Source organism: Ipomoea triloba, chromosome 2 (assembly GCF_003576645.1).
Source record: "Ipomoea triloba cultivar NCNSP0323 chromosome 2, ASM357664v1".
NCBI lineage: Eukaryota > Viridiplantae > Streptophyta > Magnoliopsida > Solanales > Convolvulaceae > Ipomoea > Ipomoea triloba.
Window position 1 is genome coordinate 4,841,745 of NC_044917.1, and position 12,201 is coordinate 4,853,945.

Below are 12,201 nucleotides of genomic sequence, written 5' to 3' on the forward strand. Positions count from 1 at the left end.
CTCAGGGCTCTTGCGTGAGTTCACTTCGACCATTCGTAGGTTCGGTCAAAGGTCAGCTCTCCCGTCAGGTAGCTAAGGGACTAGAGTGTGGTGTTTTCGTAGCAAAGCGTTAAGCTTTACCCAGAAAACACCCTCCGAGGTCAGCTCTCCCGTCAGGTAGCTAGCGAGATCAGATCTCGTGCTGGCCTTAAGGGATTAGAGTGTGGTGTTTTTTGAATCCAAGCCCTTGGCTGGGCTCAGAAAAACACTCTCCCGTTAGGTAGCTAGCGAGATCGGATCTCGTGCCGGCCCTAAGGGATTAGAGCTTAGATTTTTTATTATTATTTTGTTTTTTAACCAAATTGATCAGGGCAGACCATGACCAACTACTGAGTCTTTTTGCTTATGGAGGTGAACGCACAGCGCCACTTGATGAGGTGACACCCGCTTGATGAGGTGACGCACCAGCTTGATGAGGTGACGCCCGCTTGATGAGGTGACACCCGCTTGACGAGGTGACACCCGCTTGAAGAGCAGCGTCACTTGATGAGATGACGCTGCTTGAGGAGCAGCGCTACTTGATGAGGTGACGCTGCGTGAGGAGCAGGGCCACTTGATGAGGTGACACCAGTTTGATGAGGTGACACCCGCTTGAGGAGCAGCGCCACTTGATGAGGTGGCCGACTTCAAACCAAGTGTTGGTCGAGGTCGGGCCTCGACCAAGTGTTGGCCGAGGGCTGACCTCGGCCAATTATATTATTATTATTGTTTTGTTTTGTTTTGTTTTTTTTTGTTTTTTGTTTTTTGTTTTTTTTTTAATTTTTGACGAGGACTGACCTCGGCCAAACTTAACCGAAAACTTGGCCGAGGACTGATATATATATTTTTTTGAGCGCAAGATTGGCCGAGGACTGACCTCGGCCAAGTCGGAGTGTTTTTTGACGGGCCATCAGCGAATTACATGTTTTTTGCGTTGCGCGGACTTTTCCTCTAGCTCACTGTTTCTTGCTTCCTCGCCCAGGTCGCACCTCCTCTTCTTGGTGTTGGAAGCTAAAGGCTTAGGATCTTCTTCCTTTCGCCACACATTATCGGGTAGGCTTTGTTGATGCTGGTACTGTCCCGGATACTCAACGAATTGGGTAAAATATCCTCTCTGCACCAGTTCCTCTATTTGTCTTTTTAAAGTATGACACTCGTTAGTATCATGTCCAACCTGCCGGTGGAACCGACAGTACTTAGTTTGGTCCTCGCCCGTAGAAACTGCCATACACTCTGAGGGAAAATGCACCATTCCCATTTCCTCAGCGTGACTTAGAATCACGCTAATCGGGTGAGTAAGCGGTGTTAAGTGCCGCGATGAGGCGAGACGAGGTCGCTCATCTCTTCCCTTCGTTGAGGGTGGTTGGTTTGGTCGTGGTGCTTGGCTGGGCGGACCAGCTTTATCAGGTCGCCCACTCTTTCGTCCTTCCTCATCATCCTTTTTTCTCCTGTCAGCCTCCTCTGCGTCTGCGTACCGGTTGGCCGTTCTCATGAGTTCCTCATAAGAGCGTGGGTGGTGGGTGTTCAGTTGTTTGTGGAAATCGCCTGACCTCAGTGCTTGGATGAAGGTGAGAATTGCTGCCTTCGAGTCGAAGTCATATACACTGTTGACTTCTTTTTTCCATTTGCTTAAGAAGTCTCGCAGGCTTTCCCCCTTATCCTGCTTTACCCCGCCGAGATGTGAGAATGGTTTCTTATGTTGTATACTTCCTGAGAAATAGGACAAGAAACTCTTGGATAGCTCTGCAAAAGTTTGAATTGATCCGTCCGGGATTGTGTTAAACCAATCCTGAGCCGTTCCGTCCAAAGTGGACAAGAATGCTCTGCACATGATGGCATCGCTTGCCCCAATCATGACCATGGCTGCCTTGTATCTTGTCATATGGGTACGTGGATCCGAAGTGCTAGTGTAGGACTTGATGGTGGGTAGTCGAAAGTCTTTTGGAAGAGGAACTTCCATTATGTCAGGAGAGAATGGAGCAGCCATTCTTACTTCAGGTTCTGGTGAGTGTTCTCTTGCGTCTACTTTCTTTTCCAAATCATCTATCTGCCTTTGGAGTCTTTCCACCAGGCCTTCTTGTGGTGTTTTGTGTCTAGTGGAGTGACGCGGAGCCAATCCACCAGATTCGCCCATCCTTTCTCCGGATGGTCGTTTGGTTACTGCCTTTCCTGCTTGGGCACGGGGACCTCTATTGGAGGATCCTTGCACCCCCAGCCGATCTCGAATAGATCTAGAAGCCGCCGGTCGTTCTCGAACAGATCTGGAAACTGGTTGAGTTCCACCTTCCTGTCGTTGAGTTCTGTTTTGCCTCGGAGATTGCACTTCTTCCTCCAGAGGGGGTGGTGGCGGTAAGATCTGGCCTTGCATTCCTGCGACTAGTTGGGCCACCGTCGCCGCCGCCTGTTGGATGACCTGTGCTGCTGCCTGAAGGTCCACCACCTGGGCGGGAGCAGCAGTTGCTAGGAGGGGAGTACGACCACCACCATGGTTGTTGTTGAGTTGGCTAGTGCGGCCACCACCATGGTTGTTTTTGAGTTGGGTAAGGAGGTCACCTTCTCTGCGGTTATTGTTGTTGAGTTGGCTGCGAAGGTCACCTCCACGGTTACTGTTGAGCTGCTCACGAAGATCACCCAAGGGGTGACCCTTGTTCACCTGACTAGGTGTATGCGAGCTGCTGGATCCAGATGCCATTGATAGTGATGAGATCAACCGAGTGGTTTTTTGATTTTGTGATTTTAGCCTGAGATCTGATCTCGGCTCTCAATGAAAGCACCAATGACGGTAATAATGTGTTACCGGTATCTTATTTGAGTATTATTGAGTGTTATCAAGTATTTGAGTACAGTATTGAGAGCAGGGCTCAGTGTACAAGATGAGTTCAGTCTAATTTTTGTCTAGTAAGGAGTGTCGTAAGAAGTCCCCCTTCACTATGTGGTTGTGAGTCTTTTTATTCCCTTCAGCTCAGTAACGGAGCATTGATGAGGAGTTGAACGTTGGACATCAGTACCTGAGGTGTTGAATGATGAGGAGCTGAACGTCGGTCATCAATGCTGAGGAGCTGAACGTTGGTCATCAATGCTGAGGAGTTTGACCGTTGCGCATTGATGCTGAGGAGTGAGGTGTCTTAGGTAGTTTGAACGGCAACTGTCTTGGTCAACGGTTCCGGGTCGGGTACCCAATTACCCTGTCAGCTTGTTTAAAAACCATTCCCTCACAATTAGTCCATTACTCTTTTACTATCTTGTTCAACTAGGTGCGAAGGTTTTGCGAGTGAGAGAATTTGACTATTTGTGAGAAAAAAAAAGAAGAAAAAGGCATGATAAGAACATTTCATTCTAACTAAAAAATTTATAACATAAACTATTCTTTGTATTTATCTAATTGAACATATAGGGTCGATGGCTTTTGAAAAATAATAAAGAAACCAACTCTAGAACCACTATATAATTATTAATAAATTTTAAATTAGGTTATATGTACGCGCTAGTCTATATGCAATGATTGAAATTTAAAAAATAAAATAAGAATGGGGGAAGGATTTATTCGTGGAGTCATTATGCCCTTAAAATATACTCCGTAATTAATTAGTAATACTAAATTAGGTTATTCGAAATAATATTATATTAGTGAATGTATCCAATGAGATTTTTATATATTATCCCTTCACTTGGTGCTTACTTTTCCAATAACCATCGACCAATAAATACTCAGCGAAATAAAATATAAATAAATAAATAAATAGTAAAGCAATCGTTGGCCTGTTACGATAATATCAACATATATAAGATGTGGAGGATTTCGACTTCTCTTTCTAATAATTATTATTATTAATTAAATAATTATTCTTCGAGAAGGAAGACATTTCAACGTTGTTGATACTCCCACATTCGACACCGACAGTCCGACACCTATCTAAAATTGAGTTTTTCCTATTTTCAAATATATACCGGATTTGTGGTTGTGTTAGGAATTATCACTTATTAGATTTATTATTAATGGGTTGTGTTTGTATTTAATTTTAACGTATCTTGTGCCATTATCATATAGATAGGACATGAGAGAAAATATTGAGTATGTTGCAGTGACACAATTTTTTGTGAAGTTTACAGGGCCATAACAATTATTATTCTATTAATTTTTTTTTAAAATTTCTATAGTAAATAAAAACTTCATGATTATAAAATAAAAAGGTTAAGTATAATCATATATCTTTTAATTATTGTCCATTTATAAACGTCCACATCAAACTTGCGATGAAGCCTACAAGTTGTAACCAATTAATTGATTAGTGATTGGTGGATAAGTCACAAGTGGTAAGCAAGATTTGATATAAATTAATATGTGGGTTAGTTTAGTGTCTTTATAATGCTCCACTTTATAATTTTAAGGTTGTCATATATCTCAATTTTAAATTTTATTTTGTTAAAGTATAAACAATGATAACATGTGCAATTAAATGATATGAGAAGTAGACTTGTACAATTTAGTTTTACATTTTCTTGCTCTAGCTACATGTTTTTTTTTTATCCATACACATAATTAAACTAGTCGTTTTTTGTGTTTAGTAAGACCTCAAAAGGGGGCAAAGCACTCCTTATGAATTTTAAGCTAACAGCACCTTATGGATAAGTAAATTCTACATAAATTATTAAGAAAATGTTGAACGAAGTTGATGTAGCATGGTGTTATTCTGCGAAATAATATCACTTTAATTGGTAATACATTAAATATGACATTTTTTTTTATCAACATACACGTTTATTTCAATTCTTGTTTTTTTTTTTTTGTTTTTTTTTTTATCTGATCTTCTATTTAGTTTTTTTTTTCAAATGTATTATTATTATTTTCTTTAATTTTATGTGTCTCTATAAAATAGGGAATTTTAAACTTTAATAGAGGCAACTTAAACAACCCTCCATTATATTGATCGTTTTCCAAACATGTATTAGCCGCCTACTATTGGTCATCTATCAATCCTGCTGTTGTTACTATTATTTTTTGGGTGACAACGAAATTTGTAATTATTATACCATATAAATCTTGTTTGTGTAATAACGCACATACTACACATGAGATGTATCACAATATGAGAACTTTGTATGGCTGGCTTGATTAAAAGTGTGCTGACAATAATTAAAACTTGTAATCTTTTGACACGGAGAATCATGTTTCTTCTACCCGATCACTCATTTTAAACCGTTGATGTTATTTGTTATGATGATTAATGGGCACTTTTTGTCATTTTCACTGGGAAAAGAAAGAAAAAGAAAAGTTTAAAAAAAAATAAAGAGCGTGACAATGAATGTATGGGCAATCCCTAATTTTTGCCAAAGAGAAAAAAACAAAAGAAATGAGAAACATCCTTCAATTGTCACCTTCTGCCCACCTCCCATTATTTCCCATCAGTCGTCTCCGTGATGTCTGCTACCTCAGCCACCGCCCCCTCTACCCACCACTCACCAAAACCTATCACCTAAAAAGCGAAAAAGACTCACCCATACATCATTAGAATAGGACACCTTAATTACTATGAGATATATATGGATGGGTTCTGTTTAATGTCACCAAACTTCCTATACCAATTTTTTTTTAATTTAAACGTTAAGTGGGGTTTGGTTTAATGTGACCACACCTTAATAAAGAAGGAAAACTAGAAAAACATATAAATAAAGTAAACGATCTTTTAACTTGAAATTTTTTTTTAAAATAAAAATAAAAAAACAAAAAAATGAAATAAACAACACTTTTAACTTTTACAAGTTAATGCTTATATCGAATTCAATGTAGTGGAATCTGCTTTGGCCTTTGGACATAAAGAGGCCATACCATGAAAGATGGATAAGACTAAAGGGAGCATTTCAAGAGTACAAGAAAAGAAGGGACCACCAACAATTGAATGCATTGATGAAATGGTCCCTTTGCTTGCAGAGAATTCTATCCCCGGATAGTGAAAGGAGAACAAAATAGAAAAGTCCGTCCTAACATTTCAGATGATTCTTAAGTGATAGATTATTGACATAGACATAAGATCGATCCCTAACAACCTTAGTATAAGAGTTGGTGCACTCTTTGTGAAATCAGACACTAATCCTCCCACCTAATCTACTATTAGGTGTGGAGGCTCAAAGGCGAGGGAATTTCGCCTTTTTTGTGGGCAAGGTAAGAATAAAATAGAGAAATCCATTACACTCATGAAGTGGAGAAGAAACCAGATGCCTTTTTGGTTCTCAAAATTTTGGTACATCATAGTAATAAAATCTTCACCTTCTCTACAAGCTTAGACATGAAATCTTTAATTGGATGGAGGGGACCAAGGACTTTTAGGCTTTGTACCCATGATTCACTAAGGACTAGGGGGCTTTTTACAGGTAATCAGGTATGGTATGAGCAGCAGAAGGCAGGGGAGTGATCAGAACAAGAGAAGACATAATACTACACAACAGCAAAGGAAAAAACACAGCCTGCCAAGTGATCTATCAGCCTGCACAATTTGCCTTCTCTGCCTTGGAGTAGTGCCACCAGCAGCCAGATGATAAGAGGAGTTGGGATACGCATATAAGCTTGATCCCGAGTTCCTAAACATCCCCGAATAAACCATTTCCCCAATCATCCCAATCATTGGATGGTTCAGAGCAGTAGTTGCCGTGCCACTGAGGTTAAGCATGGGCGGGACGCTGTAGCTACCAGGATAAGGCTGGTACGATGGGGTGTGCTGTGGTGGATAGCCTCGGTGATGGAGATGTTGGGAGGCGTGAGAACCGTTAGGGGTTGTAGCCGGTATCAGGACATGACCCTGACCGCCCCATCTTGGACTCGGAGGCCTCTGTGGTATCACAATGCCAAGAGCCTTGCCTTCAGAAGGCTTCGTGGTTAGGCCACGGCCATAGAGAGGAATCAAGGTCTTCTCGGTAACTTCAGCCTTGCAAACGGGGCACTGTGGGTGTTGGTGATCACCATCTTCACCACAGCTATTCTGGGAATGCATCCATTTGTATATGCAGGGCCAACAGTAGAGATGGCCGCAGATCGTAACCACCGGATCCTGCACAAGATCCAGGCAAATATTGCAGTCGAAACCTCCAGATGGATTGCTGTCCAACTCTTCTGCCCCGGGCGCTAGGGATTTCCACCTCTCGCTCAAGGGAATTGGCGCAACCTGTCGTTGAACCTGTTGTTCCATCGCCATTCACGAGTTTCCTGAAGAACAAATAACAAAATTTGTTAGATTTGTTCTGAAAGAGAACATGCAATTACTATGATTTACCAAGATCATAACAAGTAGAGAACATGCAATTACTATGATGTACCAAGATCATAACAAGTTCAAGTGAAACCAATATGAGCATTTAAGCAGCAAAAGCATGATGGCAGGATGGTTTGTCACAAAGCAGATAATAAAGCAGGAAAGGGGAACCTAACAATCACAGCAATTAACGCCTACCCAACTACCAATTTCTTTTAAATTAAATGCACATGCAGCAATAAATCTTCTAAAAGGAGGCAGCAACAAATTTCCTAAATCAATTCTGCTACCCAAATAGGGCATAACATGGAATCACTGTTATGGCACCATGTGGATCCACCACCTACACGCATAGACCCACTCCAATTTCTTCACTAAGAATAAACTTTTTGGCCAGAAATTTGGTTGGTGAAAGCAAAGAATATCAACCCCTATCCATATTCCCTTTATGCTCAAAGATAATTAGTATGTTATCAAAGAACACAAAGGAAATTCAAAGATCTGGATTCAGATGAATAGGTGATGCATATGGCTTACAATAGATCTGTAGGTATGATGCAAAAAGATTCATTGATTTTGGTACTAAACTCAGAAGAGGAAACCCTCTCATCTTTATCCAGATAACTTTACCCAAAGAAACAAAATTAAGTACTAAAACAACAAAACCAGGTGCAAAAAACAAGGTGCGAACTACAGTTTCAGGAAAAAACATACAACATATTTGTTAATTAGACCAGTTGTCCGATTTCAGGCTTCAACAGATTTCAGGCTTAAGAAAAAGAGCAGTAATCTTCGCCTCAAAAGTATCAAAAGATTGAAAATTACTGGCCAAACCAGACCAACACATAAAACATCATCAGAAAAGACACAGAAATACATGAAACCGTCAAGATTAAGAAACCACAACTAGTGCAAATCCTGGCAGCCTGCAAAGTACTTACAAATTGGTACTAGAATTTCAAAAGGAATCCCAAAATTCGATCTTGTTGCAAAAGATTGATAGGAATTAAACTAAAAACTAACCAAGTGAAATAATGAACACCGCCCACAAGCGGCGCACACAGAAAGCAGAAACCAATAGCCCTCAAATATAAAGGGAAAGAGAGATGCATACCAAGATTAGGGTGTGGATAGAGTTGAAGAACGCTGGGAGCCTGAAATGAATGTTGAATCAAAAGAGTAGGTTCTTAAGGATTATTGTGAGAGAGTAATCCGATGAAGCAGAGAAGATGAAAGAAATAGGTTGAGTGAAGGCGGTATTATATATGGAGTAGGAAACCGCAATGGTAGAAACAGGATAAAGAATTAACATTTGTAATATGTATTATGTAGGCCACTCTTTACGTCGTCTCCGACGTGGCATTTACGTTGCCTTTTCATGTGACTCTACCGCCGGACCCTACTAACGTACCAACGTGGTAACAAACTATTGGATTGTGTCACGGTTTTTTTTTTTTCTAAGCGGAAATTTTTATATGTACTCGCAATCTGATAATGCTATACACCCCTACTTTATCACCGCTCAAACTCAAATTTGGTCGTCTCAAATTGAGTTTTGACCGAGCAGTTTTCGTGCGACTCACGAGCGGCTTGACTTGTTTGCATCCTTAGTGTCTAGTATTTTGTCATATCATGAAATAAATGTTTTGTGAGGGACAATTATAAGAGTACGTTTCATTTTTTGTTATGGGTAATATTATCGGCACTAAATGTTTCATTGTTTACGATAACATAGTATGATTGATTATCTAACAAAGTAACATATTGCATTTATAATTGGTCAATTATAACGGTAAATCACAATTTTCAACACAGAGTTGAATAGATTAATGAAATGTATGAGATATATATTTCTAATAACGAGATAAATTTTATCTAAAATATTTTTTTTTGTTGTCTGAAGATGAAATTATGAAAATTTCGATTTAATAAATGATGAATTACAACATGTTACACTCCCAATAAATAGTAATTTCAAACATTTCCCCATCTTAAATATTCAATTTTATATGATATCTTTACTTTTTAAAATTTGTATTAGTAATATGGAAAGCAAGTTGTCACTAGTGAAGAGTGGTAACAAATTATTGGTGCCACGGTGTTGTTTATTTTTTTTTTTCAAGTTTCTTAAGTGAAAATTTTTCATACATATACACTCTTTATTATGACGGCTCAAGCTTGAATTTGACTGATCTCAATTTGAGTTTTGACCGAGCGACTTGCGTGCGACTCACGAGCGGCTTGCGTGCGACTCACGAGCGGCTCGACTCGTTTGTATTACTAATGTCTAGTAGTCGTATCATGGAGTAATTATTTTGTGAGTGACAACTGTAAGAATGTGTAGCATTTTCATTCTGGGTAATATTATCAACACTAAATATTTCATCGATTACAATGACATAGTATGATTAATTATCTAAAAAAGTAACATATTATTTTTATACTTATTAGTGAACTATAATGTATCACATTTTTAACATATAATTGAATAGATTAATGAAATGTACATGATATATTTCTAGCGAGATCGATTTCATCTAAAATGATTTTTTCTGTTATCTTATGATCAAATTATAAAACGATCAATTTAATAAATGATAAATTACGACATATTACACTCCCAATAAATAATAATTTCAAACATTTCCCTATGTCAATTTTTTTTTTTTGCATATTTATTTCCTCAATTCAATTTTATATGATATCTTTACTTTTTATTTTTAAATTTTATTGATGATGAGGAAAACAATTGGTCACTAGCCAAGACTGGTACCAAACTATTGTGTCATGTTTTTTGTTTTTGTTTTTGTTTTTGTTTTTTTAATTTTTAAAGCGATTTTTTTTTTCATATGACATGCTCTATATTATGATGATATGATGTTATACACCCCTACTTCTACCATTCAACAACTACCACTCCCAATTAAATAATATTAGATTAAAAAATAAAATTAAAATAAAAAACAATAATATTGTATAATGGTTTGTCATACCATGGAGTTGTTGTTTTGTAAGTGACAATTGTAAGGGTGCGTAACATTTTCTTTCTGAGTAATATTATTGACACTAGAAATTTTATCAGTTACGATGACATAGTATGATTGATTATCTAAAAAAGTATTGTACGGAGTATTAAGTTTATAGTCAATCAATTATAGCGTATCATACTTTTTAACACTAGGTTGAATAAATTAACGAATTTACCATATATATTTATGACAAGTTAAATTTCATCTAGAAATGATATATTTTGTTATAGAGTTAATTCTATTTTTGGTCCTAGATTTATATGTGACATTCAACTTGTAGTCCTTTTTTTTTCAAAACATCCACTTTTAGTCCTAGTATTATTGTGGCATGACCATTTTTAGTCATCCGTCAAGAAAATCATTAAAATGTCGTTAAATACAATGACATTTTGATCTTTTTTATACAAAATAGGTTGACCCGCTATATTTTTTATGTTTATCTTTTGAAACAAAATCAAAATTGAAGACTGAAATGCTCTTGTATTTGACGAAATTTACACTGTTTTGTTGATGGAGGACAAAAAATGGTCATGCCACAATAATACTAGGATCAAAAGTGGATGTTTTGAAAAAAAAAAGGACTAAAAGTGGAATGCCACCTATAAATCTAGGACCAAAAATGGAATTAACTCTTTTGTTATATGATGATTAAATTATGAAAATATCAATTTAATTAATAGATGATGAATTACGACATATTACGAACATTTCCGATAAATAGTATTTCAAACATTTTCCCATGTCAAATATAATTTAATTTGCATATTTACTTTCTCAAATCATCAATTTTATATGGGATCTTTATTTTCTTTTATTGGTGACGAGAAAAATCAGCACCCGCTAGTTGCACGGAGTAGACCTTGCTCCTATGTAATAACTTGGTCTCATGTATCTGACCATAATAACAATACTCATATCATCTTCAATAAATTTCTAATAGGAAAGTGTAAATCGATCAACATGATGCACCTAAAAAAATTAATTATAAATAATATAAATTCAATCTTAATATACGAATATGTCATATAAAATGAAACAGAAAAAAAAATACTGAAATTGACATGATAAGATTGCAGTGTCACATGTCATATCATATAGATAACATTGGATCAAATAAATAAAATTTTAAAAAAAAGGTATCTTTAATTAAATTATGTTTATTACTTTATTACTAAAATGTCCAATAAAAATTTTAAAAACAATAACTAGAAAATACATAAGATAGTCTTAAATAATAGAGGTTAGATGTCAAATTCATGAATCTCTACGAAGGAGCCTAAGCCCCTAAAGGGGTTGTTGCACCTAAATTCCACCATTTTGGTGGTTAGAGCCTCGCTATTGTAGAAGTAGATTACTTTATTTGTTTATTACTATTAGTCTATTATTATATTACTATTATCAATTAGAAAACATAAATTAAAATAAATAATTTCTAATTAATAATTCAAAGTAGTTTACAAGAACCCATAAATCAAAGTTATTACTCCGTATTTTATATTGGTATACTAAAAAAAATGTATAAATAGAACCAATAATAGGGTATTGCTCATTTTATAATCAAAATAAACATAATTTTTTATAGACTAAACCAATCATTATACTATATAGACTATAAGGTGAACTACTACCTATATGTTCATTTTAATTTTAATATGTTTCAATTTTATTTTTAATATGACAAATATATAATACATTACAAATGAAACGTTTGTTAGTTTTATATACTAAAAGTAAATATTTATAATTGGTTTACTTTTTTACATGAATATGCCTTACTAAACCATACATATCCTTTTTAAATCAAATGTTTCTTTTTGGGGTAATTACACAATAATTGTGCATAAAAAAGTTGTCTGATTTAATTTGAAAGTTGGCAAATGGGAAGTTGAGTTCAATACGCTAAGTACCTT

The 12,201-nt window shown here is 36.5% G+C and overlaps 1 protein-coding gene across 1 annotated transcript; it reads right to left on the reverse strand.

Moving 5' to 3' along the window:
• Nucleotides 1-6,181: 6,181 nt before the first annotated feature.
• On the reverse strand, nt 6,182-8,534 carry LOC116010354 (E3 ubiquitin-protein ligase RMA1H1-like). Its single transcript, XM_031249721.1, has 2 exons — nt 8,377-8,534; nt 6,182-7,216 (listed from the first exon to the last, which is right to left on the reverse strand). The coding sequence occupies exon 2, from the start codon at nt 7,203-7,205 to the stop codon at nt 6,429-6,431; it is 777 nt and encodes a 258-aa protein (XP_031105581.1). The 5' UTR covers nt 7,206-7,216; nt 8,377-8,534; the 3' UTR covers nt 6,182-6,428.
• Nucleotides 8,535-12,201: the final 3,667 nt, after the last annotated feature.

What these genes read in the sequence shown, in the direction of transcription:
- LOC116010354 (XM_031249721.1), bottom strand. Translation starts at nt 7,205, where the DNA reads ATGGCGATGGAACAACAGGTTCAACGACAGGTTGCGCCAATTCCCTTG.